A 15,677-nucleotide genomic window follows, 5' to 3' on the forward strand; every position below is an offset into this window, starting at 1 on the left:
TGACCATGTCCATCCCTTTATGACCACCATGTACCCATCCTCTGATGGCTACTTCCAGCAGGATAATGCACCATGTCACAAAGGTCCAATCATTTCAAATTGGTTTCTTGAACATGACAATGAGTTCACTGTACTAAACTGGCCCCCACAGTCACCAGATCTCAACCCAATAGAGCATCTTTGGGATGTGGTGGAACGGGAGCTTCGTGCCCTGGATGTGCATCCCACAAATCTCCATCAACTGCAAGATGCTATCCTATCAATATGGGCCAACATTTCTAAAGAATGCTTTCAGCACCTTGTTGAATCAATGCCACGTAGAATTAAGGCAGTTCTGAAGGCGAAAGGGGGTCAAACACAGTATTAGTATGGTGTTCCTAATAATCCTTTAGGTGAGTGTATATCAATTTCAATCTGATTGTCCCTGCCTGTTGGGAGTTTGAATTGAATTTATATTAATTTCAATTCCCCACGTTTCCACCTACTTTGTGAGCCTGGTTGACGGAAATTTGATTAAAGCAGACTGGCACTATGTATCCAATAGTTTAAGAATAAGCTTGCTTTTTTGCCTTTCAAAATGTCTGTGAAGAGAAAGCTTTCAGCTAAGTTTCACTGGTACATTCAGTCCATCTAATTTTGTTTTGCTTTTGAAGATGCCAGGAAGGAACACGTGGTTATGAAAATACAGTACTCCCTTTAGAGACCAGAGAGGTCTTCTGCTACTGTGTGTGGGACTGTATTAATATAGAACAAGGAATAATATAATCTGGAAATGCACCTCTATGCTCTTTCTAACATTAAATAACTGAATAGAATCTTCCACCAATCTGCTCAATCTTCTACACAATCTACACAATAGAATATATATCTTGACAGCTTTTCTTAAAAGAAAGGCAGAATATATTTTTGAACACATTTTGGAAACGAGCATGTTATCATTAGTGCGGAGGCTGCGATGAAGTTTGGCGTTTGGTACGTTTATTAGTTTCAGACTGTAGGTGTAACGCCAAGTAACTAATTAGAAGGTCTCCAGATAAACATCAATGGGATAAAAATATCCCTGTAATGAGTGGTTTACTCTTTAAATCATAGCTAATTAAAAGAGCCCAGTAAATGTGCAGGCAGGAAACTGCACCTGTTGGGAAAGAGAAAGGAGCTCAGAGTGTGTGTGATGGGGGGTTGATTCAGCAGAGCTTTGGGTTGAAAGGTAGATCTTTGCTTAATAATTCAACAATGACATAGTAAAGGAACAGAATACTGGCAAGAAGAATAAAGGCAAGACATGAAACAAGAACCTGTTCCTATGTTCTCCATTTACTAAGCTGCACTATATCTGCTGTCTTAGTGGAACTTGGTCATCATACAGTGGCCAGAGCTCATGTTTGGGAAAAGCCCTTATCTATTAAAATCAGACAATTCATGGCAGGTTTTTTCACACAACACATCGACACCTCCACGGTAGAGAGATCAGTTTAGGCCAGGCCCTTCATAGACCACTGTGGGTTTCCAATATCCCCTGGTACTCTTTGGATGAGGAAAGACAATAGCCACATCATCGTAAGAAAGCGCAATACAGCTACACAATATACACACCTGTACTGCACAAATTCCAATGTCCATAAAAGTGTGTCTCACCCTCTAATCCCCTGTTCTGGTGTTTGCTTGCTTTGGTTGTTTTATGCACAGCAGTCTGCATTGTATTTCCCCACCTCCATAAGTTTTGGGGTCTTCCATTGTAATGAAACTAAAATCTAAGTTGACAGTCCTCCATTAGGGAAAGTGTGTGTGTGTGTGTGTGTGGGTGTGTGTGTTTGTGTGTGCACGTCTTGGGTTATGCCACCAAGGACTGATAATTAGCAGGCAATGTCTGTTCCCTCAGGCGAGACTAATAGATTGCGCTGCAGTGAAACAAGTACTTATTTCGAGGAAGTTGCTGACCAGGCATTGCATTAGTGTCTCCAAAGTAATCTGTTTCATTTAACCAATCAGAAATGGGCCTCCAATCACCCTGCTATGAAGGAACTGAGGTAAGAGAAAAGGTCAGTGCACACAAGCACACAGCTGATAGACTGTTGAGTTGATGCACTCCACAAGGGTTGCAGTAAGGCAGAAAATGTGGGTTACTTTTTGGTCTTGGATTATGTCTATTGCACATGTGGCCTAGTTTGGATAGCAAACATAAATGTAAAATGACTGCATTGTTCTGTGCTACACCATTTCATCCAGTTCTTAAACTAAACCTGAAAACAAGGGTGAGGTTTGATCAAATTTACAAAGTCTAAAGAAGAATACTCTTTTAAATTTTGGCTGTGGAGTGCCAAATCAGTGCAGACAGACAAAAATAGGCATATGTTGAAGCATTGCTCCGGGTTGACAAGATAATATTTTTCAAGTCAATTCTGAGCGAGGGTCATATGTGGTGTGAGGCAGCATCACGGTCACACTTTCAGCAGTATTCTTACTTCAAGCCTCTGGGCAAAAAGGCTTTCTGAAATTAGGAATAAACGAGAGAGCAAATTACAAGGTAGGGAGACACACTTGAACATTGCACTGTGTGAGTTTGGGGAGGGAAGGAATCAGGATTAATTCCTGAAGAATGCAACTACTGTTGTCTTACTGGCTTCTGGCCAGCAGTTATCTCGATGGACTCTGAGCTTATTTTGCAGTAGAAGGCTGTGGCCCAAAACCAAGGTTAGAGCGCTTTTTAAATTCATTCTTAACAGGGCTGTCTTTTTCAATTGCTCACTTATTTGAGAATGAAGCACAAACCAGAAAAAAAAACTACAGATACCAATTTTGCTTGCAGCACTAGAAACTGTGCTTGCCTTAAAACAGTTGATTAATATACCAAAATATAAACTAACGTACATGAAAGCAAAGCATGGAGAGGTATAGTAAACTATGATCAAATGGAAAACCATAGCAAAGCAAAGTACATGCAAAAACCAAGAGTACACGGTCAAATCACCGTGCAAATTGACTGTATTAACATTCATAAGGATTCAGGTGAAATGGCATAGTATTTCCCAGTTATCTATGTTAAGTGTGTTGGAATCATTAAGGGCAATGTAAGGCATACAATCTTACTAAATATATAGCTTATGGTCATCTTTTGGCATATGTTCTACCTAAATCTCAGTGAGGAAGTGCACTGCATCATTTCACAACTTTTTTCTGGTTTTGTTATTTTTAAGTGACTGCTGCAGGTGTTTCTCTGTAAATGAAAGCCCTCCTCCGATGTGTCAGCCGAGCGTGCTGAACAGCGAGGGAGGTGCTGCTGGAGACCACCACGTGCTGCACTCTGCTTATTCAACCTTCCTGTGTAGACAGGGTACTGCTGCTGCAATTTGCTCTGAATCAGCACTTGGCAGGGGTGACCCCCAGCTTCTAACATATCCCTAGATATGCCCAATCTCTCAAGGTCCAGTCTGTCCCAAAAACAACCTACAAGGGTCATAATAACCCTAACAAACAGAATGCACTGACATCATTACAATGATGGAAAACCACCTTTTAAAATATTTCTCATTAGCCTGAATTTTGGTTGAAGAGCAAAGTGTGAAACTTTGACAGTTTGTCAGACAGGAATAATTCAGAGATTGCAGCACTATGTTTTTCTGAATGCTCTGCGGATTCTAAAACACAGTGTTTGAGCCTTGCGTGACAGTGAGTGTCTCTCTGCTCATACCAGTGTAGACCAGTCAGTGCAGTAGACATACTGAAACAGGAAGTGGTACACAGCCTTTACTGGCAAAGCAGCACAGCTTTGGTGTCATCCTATGGTAGGAAGTTGGGGCCTTTATGCATGTCTGCAAGTCTCTCTGCGTGGTCTTGATACCGCAAGCATCATCATATCGGTTAACTTCCTTGGAAATACAATACTTCTCCACACACATAAACCATACTTAAACTGTGTAAACCAAAATTTAAGCAAATTAAATAACATTGAACATATTTTCTTTAATCAATTAGTTGTAGAGCACCCTGTCAAATACATTAGTACATCCTGATTAGTAGATGACACTGAATAAGAGGAGATCTATAACAGTAGTGAATCAAATTAAAGGAACAACATAGAGGGGTGGAGTGGCGAGAAATATGTGGCTCTGATAGATGATAAAGATGTAATTTGCTGTATATAGATAAAATCACATGCCAAGTGATTTATAATGTATAATCCAGGATTTAAACATGTAAATGTCCTATAAAATTAACCATAACAAGAAGAAACATTAATCCAAGATCATTCATATACAATCTGAACCAACTCCAAAACAGGAGGTGTCAAAGTTTGCAAATACAGCGCAAGCCAACACAATGCATTGCCTTGTTTGTATGAGGCATAAGCCTACACTGCTCAATTTACAGGCTGGATTCATTATGTATTTCATTTTTACCGTCAGATGTAGCTTTGCAGATAAGAATGATTTAAAAATAGCTCATATTTTGACTTCTTAAAAAAAACTAAACAAAACAAAAAAATTTTACTTTCTTAGCAAGATTTGTATTATCTTTTTTTCTTCTTCTTTTACCATATAGGGCTTGAATGTAGAAGGAAAGTAAGCGGAAGGTAGATGGCAGGGGGAGAGAGAAACACACACACACACACACAAACTATGGGTGTGAAAACCACATGTCTCAGCGTGTTGAGCTGCAGACCCAGATAGAGAAGGAAAGGAGGCAGGGCTGGAGAGACGGACGTCGAGAGAGCATCATCACATGAAAAAAAAAGAATGCCTTTTATGGCAAATTTGACTTTTGTACTCCTTGAGAAAGAGAGAGAGAGAGAGAGGGGGGGGGGATACAATAACTAAGCATGTAGGCTTTTCTTGCACAGGCTCAGTAACTTTTAAGAACACTTGTTTTGAAAAAAATCACACTGAGCTGGGAGGTGGAGACACAGTAGCTTACTGACTACAAGTTAATGCACAACTCTCCAAACAGAACTGTGAGAGGAAAGAAGGAAGAAACTATTGCAAAAGACTACACAGACGTCCACTTAAGCTTGTGGATTTTAAGATGAACTTTTAAGCCTTTTAATTGTCATGTTCATTGGATTCTGAAACTGCTCACGTGTTTACCTGCAATTAGCTGGAGCTGTGTGTCACAACATGCTCTATAATTGGAGCTATGATGTTATGTATGTATGTTTGTAAAACCACATTCTTAAAAACTGTTATCAAAGAACAGCTTATACTAAACTGTATACCTTTTATAACTTGTGGGGTTTAGAATAAACCCTAAAACAAAAATGCATTGATTACAGTGGTTTGAAAATTCAAGGGTGTGTCTCTAAGAGTCTTGCAATACTTCAAGATAGAAAATTCTATATTAAAAAAAAACAGGTGCATGCCATTTTTCTTTCTACATGATGATAGCTGTATGTAAAACATGTACAGATACTTGTGAATGCAACATAATTAACATATCCTAAAATAAGCTGTCCAGAAACAAATAAAGTATTCAAAGTAAGTGTAGGGTAGAAGAGAGGACCTGAAATATTTAGGATAATATAAGTGAAATACAAAAGAACATGTATGCATTTTACATGGGATCATTTAAGTACCAGCCATTTAAATAAAGCAAAGGTACAGCTCCTGAGACCCCAGCAAACCATCCACTGTACAGAAAAGCATCACATGGTGGTATAAGTGCTAGAGAACCAAAATACACTACTCTAGAACTTCAGAAATATTTCCAGGGTGAACACAGGGAAGGGAAAAAAAAACAGCAACCAGACAAAACAAACCAATAAAAGGCCCAGGCCCATTTAAAAACATTGGAATATACTACAGTATAATTATGGCACCAGGAAATTCACCCTGTGCTGAATGCTAGTGTGCATTTCCTCAGTCCTGTAGGATGTTGTTTTCCTGTGATTGGTATTCTTTTGAGAGAATACTGTTTTACTGAATCATGGTGAAAATTGTCAGAAGGATAAATGATGTCTTTTCTATCCATGAAACAGAATATTGTGCTTTACTATAGAATGCTTCATACATATATTCATACATAAATCATGTGGCATTTTCAGCTTTCATCAAGGCTAAATGCATTTTACCAGGGAAGATAATATTTTTTCAAGTGTTTGCAGTGTAACACAGCCTTATTATGACTATTTAAAAACTTTGGTGATCATTGGCTCACAAATCTATACATAACTCTTGCTGTTCCGCATCATCTTGCAATAAGTCTGCACACAACACGGTAGGTGGCTACACACCCATTACACTCACAGCTAATCTTCATGTCCTTAAAAGGCTTTATTCGCCATCCAGCTAGCAGTCGAGTCAAGTAACAGAAAAGAGGCGTCCTCTACCGTCAAAGTCAACTTGCGCCCCCTAGCGACTACTAAAAGAATGTCACCTCAAACAGTCCATAATCAATACACTATTTGTCATTCTTAAAGTATGGGTAATATACGTATAGCAATACAATAAATATAAATTATATGTGAATCTCTACAGCATTATTGAAATTTTGAAAATAAATTACAAGATGTTGTACAGTGGTTTACCCCACTAATGTTGTGTAACTAGCCTATGTTTCAAACACGAACAACTCTTTATGTACGGATTTGTGAGTAATAAATATAGCTGCACTCAAATTGTGAGTATTTAGATGAATGTCACGAATACAAATATACACACACATATAATATCCTCTTTTCCCGATTCAACTAAAAAGGCCGTACCTCCACTTCCGCATTAGCATGCCGCGTTTCTGACGTCAGAGTTAAAGGAGACTATCGACCAATCGCTGACTTATACTGATGTATCCCACAATTCCCACTGAAGACTCTCATTGGACAGTGTTTCTGTCAGCTACGGGGGCAAAGTTTACGGAAGTAGCTGTGTGGGAATTAACCTTTTGTGCAGCTAAACGTGATGAAAATAACAATCTTCTCCTAATAGGTGTGATTTCATTTATATGGTTTAACGTGAGACTAATATAAGTATACATATTGTATTCGAAAGTCATTCGGAGCTGTGGGAAAAAGTACAATAAAAAATACATTAAAAATAATGTTACAAACTTATTTTTTATAATGGAAGCTGAGTACGACGTATTTAAATGACGTGGAGATCATTGCCTAATTAATTCAATCATGTTACTGTTTGTTTACATCAGCTTCGTTTAACGAACAAAGTTTATGGTGATGTATGTACTGTTTTTCTACTAAATGGCGCTCTTGATGTTACAAACCGTGAACCTGCGCAGCAACAAAATGACCAAAATGAGTTGACTCTCACTGGACTGTCATTGTCTAGGGGAGAAAGTAATGTTAATATGTGCATGCTTATTATTGTGTAACAACATCGACAAGTCAAAATAAACAACACAAAGTCAATCAGTATAAATGCTGTGTGTAATACGTGTTATCTGTTTTTATCTATATAAATTAAATAACCGATTAAGAGAAATTACATCGACCATGTGTTGGTATCACTTCCTTTGGGCTAGGGGAGAAAGTAATGTTTTATATTATTTTTTGCTGCATTTCATCGGACATTTTAGGACATTGAGGTTCATAAGAGTAAGGTACATTGTCCTCTAAGAATTTTCCTGCTTCATTTAATGCACGTTCTTACCTTCCAAATCCAAACTTTGAAGCCTGAACTCTGTTGCATTTTGATTTATAAATAGTAGAAAGTGGCTTCAGACAATGTTTTAAAACATGATGCAGGTTTGTACCCTGCGATTCACCTGTAGGTCTTGGTTTGGTGAAGCTCATGGTGTGTTATTTTATCCTTCCATCTTTTTTCTTCCAAGGGACATGGGGAATTCTGAAAGCGTCTCCTTCCAGAAGCGTCTGTCTCGATTTCGCCCAGAGGAGCGGCCTGTTATCGATGGGGTCTTGGACAAGCTTTTGGGCGGTGAGGTGGGAGCTGGGAAAGGCGCGGAGGTGTTGACCCTGAAGATGCTAAAGGCAAGCTGTAAGACACTTTTGAGACAACTGGCTGACAACAGTACACAGATGTTACGTTCAACATGCTTGAGGTGTACCTGCTTGTTGGTTGACCTAGCCATTATTTTCTATAAGTATGAACCTCTATACGTACTACTGAAGTATAGTCAGATATATGTCTGCAATTTCTCCGTCCTCTTCTCAAACAGAATGGAATCCTGCATCCTGCCCGATTCACTGGCACACGTGTCTCTCGTTCTTGAGTGGATCTCTTTAATTGGGTTAAAGCAGATGGTTATGTCTATTTGCACGTTTTGAACTGAAAATGAAAGTGATTTCCACTGTTGGTTTTGCTGACACATTGAGGATGATCTAACAAATGATCAGCTCCATTTCCAGGGCGGATAGACCACACTGGGCCTGATACAGATGGTAAAAGCAATTGAATGTACTATAATTCCCTAGAGTCAGAGCTTTTTCACTGTAGTGACTGTTTGGCTTTGATGGCCAGTGTAATGACTATAATTGAACATGTGCTAATGGACTGAAGTGAGGCTGGCCTTCCTTATTAGATTGAAATTAGTCATTAAAAGGTTTATATCATCTGCCTTTGCCACTTATTTAATTTATGACTCGATTAGTATCATAGTAAATGAGATCCACATTATGCTTTATGTTTCAGATTATTTCACAACGAAGTGCAAGTAATTATATACTATACTAAGAAGCAGAACTAATTGACATCAGGCAGTGTTTTAACCTTCACCTCCCAGGCCTAAGATGGGGAAGTGGTGCTTCTTAGTCACTCCTGTTTGATAACACCATGTGACTGTCCCCCTCTGCTCATGTCCTGCAGCTCTTTCTAAATGACCTGGTCACTGCCTCCATGGCTGCCCGTATCTACGACGGAATGCGCAGTGTGGATCCTACAGGGAAGACAGCACCCCCTAGTGGTGGTGTCAGCAAAGAACAGGTGTTGATCTTCCTGTCAGACATGCTGCGGGGGACAGCTGAGGAGAAGGGTCCCCTGGTCCAGGCCATGATCTCTAGAGCTGGGAGCGGACCAGTGAAAGGAGGACAAGTGAAGGAGGTAAGAGTTAATTTACCCAACAGAACCAAATATAACTTTACAAAAGCAGATATGTATTTCCCTGTGATTTAAAATCAATCTACTTCATTAGTGTCAACAGGAGACACTTCTTCACACAGAGAGTTGTCACAATCTGTAACAAACTCCCCAGCGATGTGGCTGAAGCAACAATTTGGGAACATTTAAAAACAGACTGGATAGGATCCTTGGATCATTTAGTTATTAATGGACACCAAACGAGCACAATGGGTTGAATGGCCTCCTCTCGTTTGTAAACTTTCTCGTGTTCTTATTATTAGGACTGCTTAAGTGTTTGCTAACTGCAATGACCTGATAATGGGAGTGCAATTGAAATTGTTGTATATCACAACCAGGCAAAGGAAATGTACCCTGCCAAGTGGAGTTTGATTGATTGATTATCAAAACCACAATATGTATGTCAGTAGTTTGTAATTTAGTAGTGTTATGATACAGAAATGTGTGTGTAAATGAGATCTAAATTACTTATGGGGTAAACTGGAGGAAATGCATACAAGTAAAACCATAGTTTTAAGGTCATCTGTGGCGTGTGGGGGGGTGTCACAGGATACAAATATTGAACCATTGCTTTAGCTGTGATGGACTTTTTTTTGTTTCCAATGTAGGTCATTATATTGGGGCTTCAACTTCAGATACGATTTATCGTTTTACTTTTAAAGAATAATAATAAAAAAACAATTACAGAAGTATAGTGTCTACAATTTTTTAAAAATTAAAATAGTGTTTTCCTCCCCACAGAGCTAATGGAGTTTTGATTGAAAGACCACAGATTCTATCTTGGATCAGAATGTACTGGCCCCTGTCCAAATGTGCTGCTGGCCAAATCTTAGCTCTGTATATTGACTCAGATACAAGGATAAGGATTGGTGCTGCATTCTTATCCGCAGTGCTGCACCGAAGGGACGTAGAGCCGTTTTATTACGTGGAGTCTTATGTAAAATCAGCAGATCATTCTCTATGAGAGAAGCCATTCTGCAGACCAGCACTGAGAATAATTGTGTTGCAACTGAATTAAATCACTTCCAAGTCTCAGAGGACTTCAGGCAACTTGCTCGACTTTGATTTACCATATGAATTAGAAAGCCATTGATAAAGTTTACATTGGTCTAAAACACATGTAGGTTTGGTGAAGCTGGATGGCTAATTGAGAATGAAGGGAAGCGATGGATGTTTATATATTGCTCAGAGTAATTAACCCTGTATGTCCAGGTTATTTACAATTGCTCCGTTTATAGTTCACAGAAGATCTGCTCTCCACAGTCATGCAGATTGTGAAGCACAAGAAACTACTGGAGGGCTGGAGCTTGGAGCGGACCCGGGACAGCGCTGAAGGGGTTAAACTGCTGGCCACCCAGATGACGTCGGAGCTGAAAGTGGCAGGTGCAGTGCGGACTGAGCAGGGCCGCAGGGCTGTGTGGTTCTCTGTCAGTTGCTGCTGCTAAGGTTCTTACTTGCCATGCCCCGTATCTATGCCCCTCACATTGGGCGGGTGCAGATGTGCACAACTCTTACACAATATGAGATGCTCCGGAGCACCATCAGAGGTTTTACACACACTTATACCTACCCATTGTAGAACCTGCCAAGTCCTTCTAATATCTTACCAAGCAGCCAGGTCAGGTCTGTAGATCAATACGGTACCTTGGACTGGGTAAGCCAGAGCGACAGGTTACACTGACTCTTTCCATGTCCTCATTTTCTGATCCCATGTTGCTGTCTCCCCCAGGGGTACAGCTCCCAGTGAACGAGCTGCTGGAGGCGGACTGTGACCAGCGCTCCATCGAGGACTGGCTGTTTAGAGTCTCCAGCTTGTCTGTCTTTCTGGGCCTGGTGCTGAGTGAAGGTTTGGGTGTGCATCTGTCCCAGGGGCCTGTGCGCAGGCTCCTCCCCCAGTGCAGAAATGTCCGCTGGTCCGAGTTCCAGAGCATCTTGGACCTGCCCTGCCTCATGTACCTGAACAGCCAGCTCCCCAGCGCGATGCAGGACCAGTGGCGGTTCCTTTTTTCCACACGGCTGCACGGAGAAAGCTTCTCCCAGCTCTGTGGCCAGGTTGTGCGCAAGGGCCCCACCGTGCTGGTGCTGAGAGACAACCGAGGCCATGTGTTTGGGGGCTTTGCTTCCCAAAGCTGGGAGATCAAACCCAAGTTTCAAGGTACGAGGCTTCGGATGCCCTGAAGTGGCTTTTCATTTTATTGGATCAGTTTGTTTCTTTATAAACCTCTACATTTTGTACTGATGAAACAGAAAAGAAACTACAAGTCTGTCTTTGTAAATGTAATATCCAACAGGTGCTGCAGGCCTATATATACACAATTGCACTCTGTCACCTCGGAGAAAAGTATTACAGGGTTCATAATCATTCCTGATGCATTCAGATGCGATTCCCTCACCCCAAACAGTAACCAAAAATGAGACACCGTCTTGGTTCATTATGATTTGCCTTAGTTGCTGGTCTCATACCCACAGATCTCTAAGAGCTTTTTCGGCACTGCCCCTGTATATCGGTGAGAGGCCCCGGAGCTTGCCCTGGTGCAGAGATGCAATAATGAAAGTGGGCCAGCAACTTTAAGCCTCCAATAATGTGAGAGCTGTGTTTGAAAATTTCCCCATTACAGTGTGCATCAGGATTCAAGGTAGTTCTATTTTAAGCTTGTATGCAAACCTGTATCATTTCATTGGAAATTTGTGCCACGGCTAAATATAGTGAGGGTTAGAAGTCAATCTTCACAAAAACATGAGCCATTAGATTCCTCCCTACCCCTTAGATTACTAATTAATTGAAATCTGCTAAAGAACAAGGAAAAGTTTGATTTTTTACACACACTCACTGTGACTTTTAAGTGGTTAATAATAAGCCCACAGATCTGAGCCCAGGGTATTAATAAGACATGAAATCAGCTAATCAGTGGATTCTTCGTTACCCACAATTCCTTGCTGGTGACATTTACAAAAGCTATCCGATATTTAATATATTAAGGTTTATTCCTGCCTTTGTAGAGCTCAGACAACATCTTTCTTACTTTGTATATTTAATCCATTGATTTGTAGATCAAAGCCTTTTCACAGTGAGAACCATGGGATAGTGCTTTTCAATGAGTCATCTCAGGCCTTAGTAAAAGAATAAGCCTGAAGTAAACAATACTATTACTGTATTACTAATCATTTATTTTCTTTAGGGAACAATCAATGCTTTCTGTTTTCGTTGTGCCCTTCCCTGTCCGTCTACACCGATACTGGTTACAACGATCACTACATGTACCTGAACCAGGGACAGCAGACCATGCCAAATGGACTGGTAAGCACCACTGATTTGGCAATTAATGTCTGAGTGTTTTATGTGTATATAACAAACAGAGCTTTACGGAGGTGCAATGTACAAACTGCACAAATATTGGCTAAATACATTGACTGTTCTGGACAGGTTTTGCAAGTGTGACTCAAAAGTAAAAATATTCAAATTAAAAAGCACTTACACTGTACAGAATTTGCACGTGGTTGCCATGCCTGTAGCTTTTTCAACACAGGGCAGTCTGATGAAGGTAGAAGTGTTTTGTTCCGAACTTAGTCAAACTTAGTCAAACTTAGTTTAATTTAGTTCAATGAAATGAACTTGTTACATTTAATCAGTGAGTGTTTTTTTATATATATATATATATATTTTTTTTTTTCATTATTCAATTTCTATTTTTAGCTCAATTTTACTTCACAAAGCTTATGACCTTAATTTAGCCTTTGCATGTTGTCGCTTGGGCTTTGCCTGACGTTCTGCTTTCTGCTCACTGTCTGCCACAGGGCATGGGCGGCCAGCACTACTACTTTGGGCTGTGGCTGGACAGTGATTTTGGGAAGGGACATAGTCGGGCCAAGCCCTGCTGCTCCACGTACAGCAGCCCCCAGCTGTCTGCGGAAGAAGAGTTCATCTTGGACTGCCTGGAGGTGTGGGCGGTTGGTGAGCCCCCCGAAGAGCTGCCTGTGAGTTAGTGCTCCTGCACCCCCAAACGTCCTTCCCTCTGAAAACATCTGTCGCATGCATCCCCAATATTCACTGTTTTAGCATTTGCTGCCATATTCACTTATCTCCTATATTTACTGTGATGTCCCCGATAACAGTGTATTTTGTAGTAAATCCCTTACTAATGGTAAATACAAATTATTTCAGAATTATTTTAAGTCAAGCCTGGTATATAATTTATTTTGACCTCAGTGTTTTCTACTTTTCTGTCACAAGGTGGCAGCAGCACCTTGAAAAGCCACAGAACGAGGGTTAGAGTTTGCTTTTGTGGAGATACGGTCTATCTGATAGGACAGAATTGCCATTGTTGGAATGACTGTGGAAAAACTTTTACACGAGTAGAAGCCGTGAAACAGATTTATCCCTGTGGTTCTTATTTTATCAGCATTCTACTGTACTACGTTCTCTGCTTGACAGATGCGATTGTGTTTTTGCAGAGTAAGACCAAAAGAAGTGTGCTGGATAGTGATGTGGAGATACAGGCCATGATGGAGATGACGGGGAAGAGCCGGCACAGTGAGGGCCTGCGGGAGCCCCTGGAAGAGGAGGAGGATTGAAAGAGAGCCAGGGATAGGTAGACAGAGAGAGAGAGAGAGAGAGAGAGAGCACACCCGCTGACTGCAAGCTACCAGATGTGTGGAACACTGACCATTCCCAGGCTGCACATCTGTGGGGAATCCATTGGCAAGTTCCGCTTAGCAGTTACAATAGGTGTGTACAATCTGACAAAAACTTCCTTGTTCTTATATGGACTGTAATTAATGAGTAATCCCAACCTATTCAACTTTTTGGTTTTAATCCTTCAATGTCCTTACTTTGTTTATCTGTGGGACGCATTTCCAATGAAAGAATAATAGGCATTATGTTTCATACAGTAGGTCAATATGTCTGATTGCAGATAATCACAAGAAATAAATGGTTCTGATTATCAGAAAGTCTTTTTTTCTGTTATACAGGGTCTTGTAGAGTAGAGTTGACTCTTTGAAGATTCGTTTTTAACAGAGCTCAGATTACAGAATTAAGCAACAATAGAAATACCATAGAAATTAACCTGTTCAAATAGGTTTTCAGAGACTTTCGCCTTAAACACTCACATCATAATTCAAATGTTGCTTCTGTTGAGGAAGAATAAATAAAACACCTGACAATGTTATAGACAACATGTGTAAACGGAAATTAGTATACGTCAGAATGTCAATCTTAAAGACAAACCGCAAACATAGTTTTTCTGCTTTAATAAGTAAACTTTACTCTAAAGATCATCATATGCCTTAGGCCATTTGCCTGATAAAAAGAAAAGAAGACAATGAGAAATATATACTTATCTTTACCTCCATCCATCCAGGATTACATTTTATCAGCATTTCAGTGCAAATGTATCTGGTTCAGCACTGAGAAAGTATGTAAGTGAATCTTGAGTAATAAAGTAAAAAATAAAAACAGAACCAAATCCCACACAAATTCCAGGACTTAAAGGAGTCTTTTTTTTTTTTTTTTTTTTACTTTTGTTTGTTCCTAGTTGCTTGTCCTATTACATGTTCATTCTGTGTAGTTCTGCCTGCTCATATTGCTGGTTGCCAGGCTTACTAAATATACCAGTGAAAACAGCATTCAACCACACAGACTGCCAGGAAGTTAATAAAGTTATTAACAAAACTTAAAAGGTGCTAGGCAGAACCAAAGTAAACTGCAGTATACTTCCTCACTTTACTTTCCCTTTCGGTCTGTCTTGAAGCTGGGGTGTACTACAGTAAACATGCCTTAGAAACTCTGATCATGGTATATCATGGTAATCTTATGGTCCAGTGTAATAAAGCATGCTGTACCCAAAGACACTATGGTCTGTTAGAACCAAAATGAAACCATGTTTAAAAAGCAACCTTTCAAAAGGTAAATTGACTAAGGTTAACTTGTGTAAGGCACACTCATCCTTTTCTTTTTAGTAGAAAAGGCACATTTATGTGTGCTTTTTAATGTCTGACGAGATATAAATATAGGACTTAGCCTAATGATACGATAAAAATCATATTTGTATGGCTGCAAAATAAAATTAGCAAGCTAGTAACTCAATTCTGGGACATAAAACCTCATGTTTTGGTTATAGATATATCTCATTCCTACATCTTATATGAACTGTATTTTACTTTGGCTGCATCAGCTAACAAGAGACCTGACTACTGACTCAGGGTAACAACTGGCCACAGTCTCTGTATTTCAGGACAACAGATGCAATTTTAAGGCCTGACTTTTACTGCACAACCTGCCACAAGACCATCTGTGTGTGTGATATCCCAGAAAAACTCTCCCTATTCTTCGGTCAGCTACCTCTGCTAGCTTTATATTTCTTCTCCAGTTACAACATCCACAAGTTGAGCACAAAGTATAGTATGGGTTCACATGCATTGTTCTTATTTTCATACAGGTATATTTAGTTATTTAAAAGGAATGGGAAAGTACAAGAGAGCACTAAAAAGCACAACTTCTTTTGAACCTCTTTGAAGCTTTGTGATTTTTCAGGAAATGTGATTGTGCTCCCCTTGTTGACATAAAATAAATATACCCAGATCAGACTGGGAGTTAACTATCTTTTTGTCTGTCTTTTTCACGTTCTGTCTTTTGTTTTGTGA

The 15,677-nt window shown here is 39.9% G+C and overlaps 1 protein-coding gene across 3 annotated transcripts; it reads left to right on the forward strand.

The window, feature by feature from the left end:
• The first annotated feature begins 6,789 nt into the window (after positions 1–6,789).
• Positions 6,790–15,636, forward strand: meak7 (MTOR associated protein, eak-7 homolog). 3 transcript variants are annotated; one of them, XM_066713953.1, is made up of 8 exons: positions 6,790–6,914; positions 7,774–7,930; positions 8,766–8,999; positions 10,274–10,418; positions 10,765–11,190; positions 12,215–12,333; positions 12,831–13,010; positions 13,488–15,636. In XM_066713953.1, exons 2-8 carry the CDS (start codon positions 7,778–7,780, stop codon positions 13,605–13,607), a joined length of 1,377 nt encoding a protein of 458 aa, XP_066570050.1. In that variant the 5' UTR covers positions 6,790–6,914; positions 7,774–7,777; the 3' UTR covers positions 13,608–15,636. The 3 variants fall into 3 exon arrangements, with proteins under 3 accessions (XP_066570050.1, XP_066570049.1, XP_066570051.1); XM_066713952.1 differs by lacking the exon at positions 6,790–6,914 and adding an exon at positions 6,922–7,161; XM_066713954.1 differs by lacking the exon at positions 6,790–6,914 and having other exon boundaries at positions 7,801–7,937.
• Positions 15,637–15,677: the final 41 nt, after the last annotated feature.

This window comes from Amia ocellicauda, chromosome 9 (assembly GCF_036373705.1).
Source record: "Amia ocellicauda isolate fAmiCal2 chromosome 9, fAmiCal2.hap1, whole genome shotgun sequence".
Lineage (NCBI taxonomy): Eukaryota > Metazoa > Chordata > Actinopteri > Amiiformes > Amiidae > Amia > Amia ocellicauda.

Bases quoted from the DNA above. Each gene is read 5' to 3' on its own strand.
- meak7 (XM_066713952.1), top strand. The intron at 7,931-8,765 runs GCAAGCTGTAAG...CATGTCCTGCAG, and splicing joins TGACCCTGAAGATGCTAAAG to CTCTTTCTAAATGACCTGGT. The intron at 13,011-13,487 runs GTGAGTTAGTGC...GTGTTTTTGCAG, and splicing joins AGCCCCCCGAAGAGCTGCCT to AGTAAGACCAAAAGAAGTGT.